Genomic DNA, 8505 nt, shown 5'->3' with positions numbered 1-8505 from the left:
TTCCAGGCTCCGCCATCCTACGCTGCCACAGCATCTTTCACAGGGCTGGTACCCAGGAGAACAGACCTATAGTGGGACCTGCTTCTACCCACAATTACACTGACTGCAATTAAAAGGTTTGCTGATTGGTTTTGTCCCAGGTTATGCATCACAAAAGATTTGGGTAAGCTGATGCTTCCTCCCCGCCAGCAAGCAGTAGTGGTTGGCCCCATCACCCTCTTGGCAGCAGATGCAGAGTATTTTGTAGCAGTTTTAATGACCCCCTTGAAAAATCTTACCCCGTGGTTTTAATTAAGACTTTCAAATGCCACGGTGCTTATGTTCTCCAAAGTCAGCAGGTTTTGTAGCTTGGGGAGACCAAACTATTGAGCTCTGGCTGGGAGTGCTTCGTGTGATGAATATTTCCAAGGGGCAAGACCCTGGGCGGACTTGGCTTGTTCCTGTTAATGGAGTCAGGTGCACAGCAGCAGCACTGTCTCATGCTTCAGAGTGAGCCAGGCCAGGCTGTGTTTGGTGGGGTTTGATTTCTCCATCCTCAGCTGGAGAATCCTTGAGGATGGCAGACCTGGGTGTTGCATTAGCTGGGACTCTCCGTCTTGGTAATCCTGGTGGGATATCCTTTTCAGGGAAGGGATCTCACGTGGAAGAGGCACGTGCCCTGTAGCAGATGGGGTATTTCATGAGCAGGGTTGGTTTGTGTTATTGTTCAGGCCACGTGTTGCACTGAAGCTATGTGAGTGTTGTGGTTTGCAGATAGGTCCTGGTGCTGGGATCACTTTGCTTCCCCTGTGGGTCAGGTCCCTTCTTCCCCTTACGTGTCATGTAACCACCGAGGACACTTATTGTGGTGTCTTGATATAAAGCTGGTTTTCTGTAGGGGTTTGCTGGCCACGTGGGCCCCTGCAGCGGAGGGAGAGCAGTGTGAGCCAGACCCCCGGAGCTGGAATCCCTTCACTGCCCAGGGGGGCTTCACCCAGGGTTTGCCAAAGCCCCAGAGCCCAGCCCTCCCCAGCTCCCCAGCCCCGGGGCTCTAGTGCTCACTGGGTTAGTGTGTTGAATGTGCTTCCAAAAACGGATTTCCCATCTCCCTTTAAAGCCTGGGGAAGCTCAGCTCTGCCCACTTCTCCTTCAGCCCTGTTTTAGGCATTTGTGGATTTTCTCTCCCCCCTGCCCCAAAATAGCTAGAACTACCTATTTTATTGAGTAAACACCTCTGAAAATCCATCTCCTCGCCCCCATTGCTGGCAGGTATTTGTCTTTATCACCTCAGCCCTGTGGCTCATCGTGATCTGGATTTATCAGACTGTCAGTAACCCCCCCGTAAAGCCTGGCTTTGCGAGGAAGTGCTGTTTACTGAAAATGTCATCTTTTATTTAGGCTCCTGCTGCAGCCAACCCATGTCTTCTTTTCAGGCCTGTTTAATTAGTAACCGCAGCACAGCCCCTGACACATGTTCCTTGGTGGTGTTTTTTACCTCTAATAGGCATTAGGTAGCTTGGCCGGAGGTGGGAGGGGGCAGAGAAGAGGAGGGACAAGATGAGAAGCCAAGGGCAGCTCGAATCTAACATCACATGCTTGTGAAGTGATGAATCCTAGAAAGGGCATCTCTGCCTGCGTGCTGGATCACCCGCCCTCCGCCTTGATGGGCAGCCATGTGGAGGTGATCGGTGCAGTCACCCCTCCTCTGCACCCAGCAGGGTTGGGGATTTGAGTCACTCCCCAGGCAGAGCTCAGATGTGTTAAAGTCATGATAACTCGAGGGCCAGGGCCCCTTAGCTATGGGGTTTTCTGCAGGTCCAGGGGCTGATCTGAACCTTTCCATTCACTTTCAGGATGGGATTGTGACAGCTCTGCAGAGGTTTGGGAAGGGGTTTTAGCACAGGGGAAGGGCTGGAGCAGGGGCTGTGGTTGTAACCACAGCAGAAATAACTTATTTTTCTCCCTCTCCCCTTTCCTCCCTGCAGAAGAAGGCAGAGGCTGCCCACCGGATCCTGGAAGGACTGGGTCCTCAGGTGGAGCTGGTGAGTGTTACCTCTCGATGGAGGGTCTCAGAGGTGCCCGGGTGGTGAGTGCAGCACCTGTGTGTGTGTGTGTGTGAGCTGTCAGAGGAAGCGTGCTGCTGGCCCGGACCTCTCGCTGGCACAGCACCCAGGCAGGAAGCGAAGATGAGTACTGAAACACAGGCAGAGACACAGCCCTCTTCTGATGGCCTTAACCCTTAGGTAATCCTCATGCGCTGCGGCAGAGCTGGGTGGTGGAAGGGGCTCCGGGACAGTCTGTTTCCACTTGGGATGCTGTTGGCTTCATTGGCTTCCTCTCCCCTCTGTCCCACCCCACTGCAAACAGAGGAGGGTGCTCTGTAAGCACAGCCTGGTCACTGCGCTTACAATGACGCGCAGGTCCTGCTACTTGCACACATCCTATTCCTGTCTCCCTCATGCACAGGGCAGCTGAGAAAAACAGCTTCTAATAAATTGCCAATTAGGGGCTGCCTCCTCATCCAGAAAAATCCAGCTATAAATCAAGTGACTGATTGCTGGAGGGGTGCCTGAAAACACCCCCTGAGGGGCTGAGTCCTGAAGAAGGGTCCCTGGAGAAGGTGCATCCACAGCAATGCTGCTGGAGGGGCCCAAGGGGGACAGATGTGGTCTGATGGAGTTTCTCTTGCGTTGCACTAGCTGTGGGGTGTGAGGTGGGAGTGAGCAGGCCTGGGCAGCTGTAATTTGGCTTGCCTTGTGGAGGTGGTACTAATAGCTATCTTCCCTGGGTGTGTAAGGGAGAGGTCACAAGGGAATTAGTGCTCACTGCTACGTGTTGAAGACCACTTCCTTGTTTGGGGAGGTAGCACTCATTGTTCTTCCTTTGAGTCACCGGGGTCAAACCTTTTGCTCTCTTTCTGCTCTGAAGATTGGCAGTGCCTGGGGTTGGTGCTTCCTCATTGAAAAGATGTTGCATTTCCTTTTCCTTCCTCCCCCTCCTTATTTTTCCTCCTTTTCCCCTTTTTTTCAGTTCGATGCTTTGTCCCTGGGTGCTGACACTGCACAGGGGGACACTGTAGCAGAGCCCAGAGCAAACCTCTCCTGTCTTGCCCTGCCGTGCTCTCAGAGGGCAGGGGAAACCTCTGCTGAGAACTCCCCTCAAAACCCCGGCTGGGCTCTGCGTGTGCCTTGCAGAATGTCTCATTTGTCTGCCCAGAGACATTTCCTATGGCCCAGCCCCCCTGTTGTGTCAGGCAAAACAGCACCCAGGGGCTGCCAGCGGCCTCTGAGAGACCGGATGAATAGTCAGATCTTCTTCTGAGTTGGAAAGGAAGCAGCTCCAGGACGGAGAGGAGCTTTGCACGTTCTGCCCAGTGTGCACCCCTGCTCCACCAGCCCCAGCACTGCCACAACCAAGGAGTCTCTTACAGGGAGGTTGAGCAGCCTGGTGCTAATCCTGTGCAAGACATCTGCAAGGAGCAGCGGTGGCTGTCACCAGAGTACTGGGTCTTGCATTGCTGTGGGCTCTGTTTGTCGAGAGCTCTGGTTCTTGCATTTGCAACCATGGTGGTGTGATGGATGCATGAGCTCGGTAGCAGGGCAGCTTCCAGGGGCTGATGGTGTGAGACAAGCGGTCACGGTGGAGATGGGTTTAGTCATGGTAGAGAGAGGCCAGAGGTTACCGCAGCGCTGGCAAACCACGGCTGCAGGCAGGGAGAGGTGGTGCGAGGTCTTGGGTGCTGCTGGCAGGATGGAGCCATGGCTGTGTCTCCTCCTTGTGCTGGTGTTACTGAGGGGCTGTGGTGGGGCTCTGCCTTCTGTCCTGCTGGCAGCAGGGTGTGCCAAGGAGGTTGTGTTTGAACAAAGAAAGAAATCACCTGAGCACATTGATGGGCTTGTTGAGGCTCCCTGTAGCATTAGCTGGAAGAAAGGGCTAATATAGTATAGCATAAGTAGGGATTTACCCAGATGTTTTGTCTGTCGCAGGTTTCCAGTGACGTTGGAAGCTGCCGGTGGGAAACTCTAATTCCTGACTTCGGTCTTTTAAACAGCTCCCTCTGAGCTTCTGGGCTTTCAGGCTCTTCACTGAAACTGCTGTCCTTGGGTTGTGCGTCTCAAGGAAGCAGCAAGTGTTTGTTGCTGGTTCCTGGCTTCTCACTGCTTTGACCTGACAAAGTCTGGCCCTGCACCTTTTATCTTAGAGGTGTCATTCAGGTCTCATCCTCTTCAGAGGATCCTCGGTTTTGTCCTTGAATCCGTTTACCCATTTCTCCTTGCTGGTGCCTCTCCATCCTCTCTGCTGGGGTTTTGGGTGGCCCTGCACCTCATCCCTGGCCCTCACATCAGCCCCAGCTGGTCCAGAACATACCAGTGTGCTGTGTGGTTGTGGCACACCACTTGCCTGGGGCTCATCCTCTTGTCCCCGCGGTGGAAATCATCCCCTGCCCAGGGATCTCCAGGAAGCAGGGATCCGGTTCAGGTTCTGGGAAGCTGGGAGTCTCCTCTAGGTCAGGAGAAGGTTGTGACTGAGTAAATCAGGTCTCTGCTCATTTCATCCCTGTGATGTAGTGGTACCATTTTAAGTGACCCCTTGTTTTCCCCAGGGAGAGCTGTCAGTGAGATGTGTAGTCTAAACACTGCAGTGGCCAGAAAGCAATTGAGAGCTTTCGTTCAGTTTTAGTTTTAAAGAGCTTTCAGTAAATCCAGGCCTTTTTTTCAGTACTAGCTTTACATTGCAATTACACTTTTCTTTTATGTCATCCCCCAGAGAAATGCATTTCATGTCCCTTACCCTGGAGAAACACTGAGAATGTTTTGAACATCACTTTACCCATCTGACCTGTCAGCTTTGCTTCTCCTTCCTCACTGAGAAAGTTGTCAAGTTGGGGAGGGCTCTGAGGGAAGATGCTGTTTCTCAATCCCTGCCCTGTTGAGAATAAATGTTCTCTTAACTCTTTAGGCTGCGAGGTTATGTTCTTTATGGGGTAGGCAGAACTTGTCTCTTGGGCTTGCTTCATTGCGTGGGCTGAGTTACAGTGCTGAGGCTGTTGTGCAAACAGGTATCTCTCTGAGATGCTGGTGTCACGTAGATCTTGGGTTTGGATCCCAGAGTTTCTTATTTGTGAATATTTGGGCATTTCTGTTAAAGTGCTGTGTTCCAGTGCTTGTCTGTTAACACTTAGGTTTGCTAACTGAGAATTTAGGTGCTTCTATATATCATAGATCAGCAGTAGTGGAAAAGAATTTGGTGAGCTGAGTGGCATCAGGGCATCCGTGATGTCCACGTGCCATCTAACCCAGGTGTTTACTCCACCACCTTCTCTCAGGAGGAAGGTCTTGGTGGCTCAGCACACACCAGCTTCTTTGCTTTGGTTTTTATGAGCACAGAGGGAAGAGAGGCACTGTTATTTATCAGCATTTCCAGCTCCTGAGTCCTCTTCCAAGAAGCAGTCACTGGTCAAGGCCACACAGCGGTTCCTCTCCAGTCGAGCCCTTCCAGGGTGATGCCTGTGGACGTGATGCTCCAAACCCACAGCTTGATTTCATCTCTCCGTGGCACAGACCTGCTACGTGATGAGACAGATGTCTGTGTTCCTCTGAGCCTTCCAAGCATGAAGTGCACAGCCAGCTCTGAGCCTGGAGTCAGACTGGCAGATCTAAGAGGATTTGTGATAGAAATGCCCCTGAGGAACACCACTGAGAAGAGGTCTCCTTTTGGAGAACTGACTTGTCCCTCTCATCTACCCGGGCTCTGCCATCACAGGGTGGCTGGCTGTCTCCTTGTGGGTGTCCCTGGCAGACTCTCCGTCCCCTCTCAGGGTAACAGATGCCCAAGCAGCCCTCCTGGGATGCGGCGGTTCATCTCACCACATCTGTCTGCCTGGGCTCCTCTGCATGCCTCTTCCACGTGGGGATTACATGTGCTTTCCCAGCAAAGAGGGACATGACCAAGGGTAGCCAGGAAGAGAAGCTGATGAAGCTGCTGGTGCCAAGACGCAGCGGTGATGGGCTGCAGCGAGTAGGGAGAGCTACACCCAGTCTTCTTCCTGTGCAGATCAGTGTGGCTGTCCCGGCAGGGAAAGGTGAGGCAGGATCTGGTTTTTACAGGAGTCCTGGGCTCAGCAGTTAGAGACAAGTTTTGTTTAGGGTTCCTGGATGTAGCAGTTAGAGACAAGTTGGCTGTGGGGAAAAACAAGTTTCTCTGCCGAGCACCTGTGATGGTGATGGGGTTTCTTCAAACTGGAAGAGAAGGGGACCCACCTGTATTTGCAGGTCCTGTCCTCTCCAGTGCTCACTTGGTTGTGCAGATGTTCAGCAGATATTTTGCTCTTTTCCTGTGTTTATTCTGAGATGAAATTGAGTGGACCCAGCATGTAGCCGCAGCCACAGTAGGAAGGTGAGCTGGATTGTATGTAGCCATGGCTAGGATGCTGCCTTCAGCCAGGACCTGGCCATCACACATCCCCCTTGGCTGTATTTAGCCACAGGTGGTGTATTTGTCAGAGCTCCTTTGGTGAAGGTTTGTGGATGAACTGCTTGAAGACTTGGGCTGTGTTTAACTGGTTGGACAGGAGCTGTGCTCATTAGGTGCCCAGTTGATGATGGTAGGGCCAGGGCAAGTTTTTTATTAGCACAGCCTTGGACGTGTTCACACCAGCTTAGTTGATGACTAGAATAGCAGTGAAAGGCTTAATCCTGTGTACCCTGTCAGCCTGCTTATATAGACATGACTGGTGGTAGCTCCTGGAGCATGGCCTGAACTGTTAATCACTACGGGTGGGATTGAGCATGGTTTCTGTGGCATCTCTCCCTTCCAGAGATGGGACCCTATATATTGGCAGGTTCCCTGAGGGTACCTCACCCTGCGGATGGGATGGGAGTTACAGCAGGGACAGTGATTGCCTGAAGGTGACCGGGGTGGATCCAGCTCTGCTCTAACTCCCTGGCACATCCCCACTAAGGGTGCAGGGGGCAGAGCAGCGCTGTGATGGGTGCTTACATCTCATGCTGCTGCCAGCCATGGTCACCGAGCTCTCCAAAGGCCAAACCATGTGTCCTTCTGGAGCCCATTGCCCCTCTTGAGGGACAGACAGGAGCATTACTCTACACACGGATGCTGGGGGACCACAGAAATGTGCCTGGGGACCAACCTGCCCCTGGCATTGCTGGAAACCACAGTGACGGACACTTGTCCTGCCTGCAGTTCCCCACTCTGGCTCCCCGGGAGAGCTCAGGCAGGCTTTTGCTGCGTAGACATAACAACTTGCAGCACACAGGCTGCCTCTCCCCGCTCCCCAAGCCCCCCTTTCCCCTCGCCTCCCCCGTGCCGTATGTTCCGAAGCGCACTGCGTTTCCCAGCCGATGGATAACAAGCACGTACTCGGCCGCGCCGCGTTTATCTGGACCACGTCGCTCAGTGCTTGTTGTGAGCCAGCTCGCTGGAGCGCTGCCGGCCCTCCCCCGGCATGAGCCGGGACGAGCTGGGACGCAACAGGACCGGGGCGGCGCCGCCCCCCCTCCAGTACAGCCGGGAGCGGGGATGTGGGGCACAGGGATGGGCGCCTGGGCTGGCACAGCTCAGGGATACAGGGATCTGCACCGATGCTGATGGGTTTAAGTTTCTAAATGTCAGACTGTATCATTTATGCCTTCATTTTTCTTCTTTATTTCAGCCATTATACAACCAGCCTTCAGACACCAGGCAATACCATGAAAACATTAAAATGTAAGTACTTGGCAATAAAGGCTATTTTAAATGTCAGGTTGGGCATTAGGCTGGAGCGGGAGGGATGTTAGTTCGCTCCCAGATCCTGATTAAAGCTGCTGAGGAATTGCAAGCATCCCTTTAGAGCTGGTGTTTCACTGCTCTGGGTGCCTGAAGCACAAACCTGCTCTAGGAGCAGCTCCAGGAGCCAGGAGTTGGGAGATGTAGCTTCAGATGGATGCTGAAGGTGCTGTTTGATTTTTTTTTTGGGGGGGGGTAGATGTGGGTCCTGTTCCATCTCTTGGTGTTTTCCCAGAGAACACTCACCTTGGGTGCTTTATTCTGTGTTTCGTGCATACTGAAGTACGAAATCAGCTGCTGGTGTGCGTATGTCTCTGTGTGTGCATGCAAGAAAGATGAGGTAAAATGAAAAGTTGCAATTACAATTAGATTTTCATGAAACACCTCTTGAATGTCTAATAACAACTGGTTGTTTCAAAGATACTCACCGAGACTTAGCAATCATCTAATTTGACTTATCACCTCAATACACGATTTAATCATCAACCTGCACTGAATAACCACAGTGACTTCCTGAACATAGAAGAAATAGATAATGAGAGCAGCGGTAATTGTGATTATTGTTGGAAATCTAAATAGTCAAACCAGATCTTGAAACTTTTATCTGCCTTGAATGAACCAATGATTGCTCGGAGCTGCCTGTTTTGGTACAGGCTCGGTCAGCTGGTGATAATCATCTTTAATAATCTCTTAACAAAAGTTAATCATCTTTTGCTCTTCACTGGTATGTTAATTGATGCC

General features: G+C 52.1%; 1 protein-coding gene across 1 annotated transcript in view; it reads left to right on the top strand.

Annotated features, from left to right (window-relative positions):
- Positions 1-8505, top strand: part of LOC104401566 (nuclear receptor corepressor 2-like) — a gene marked incomplete at both ends in the record, with an annotated part of 64107 nt that overhangs the window by 14778 nt on the left and 40824 nt on the right. Inside the window, 2 exons of the mRNA XM_010009173.1 lie at positions 1965-2021; positions 7652-7704. Of these exons, the coding sequence (XP_010007475.1) occupies positions 1965-2021; positions 7652-7704 (110 nt within the window). The remainder of the gene's footprint in view (positions 1-1964; positions 2022-7651; positions 7705-8505) is intronic.

This window comes from Nestor notabilis, unplaced genomic scaffold (assembly GCF_000696875.1).
Source record: "Nestor notabilis isolate BGI_N333 unplaced genomic scaffold, ASM69687v1 scaffold23132, whole genome shotgun sequence".
Classification (NCBI taxonomy): Eukaryota; Metazoa; Chordata; class Aves; order Psittaciformes; family Psittacidae; genus Nestor; species Nestor notabilis.
The sequence above is the reverse complement of the archived record's forward strand: the minus strand, read 5'-3'. Positions and strand labels throughout refer to the sequence as shown.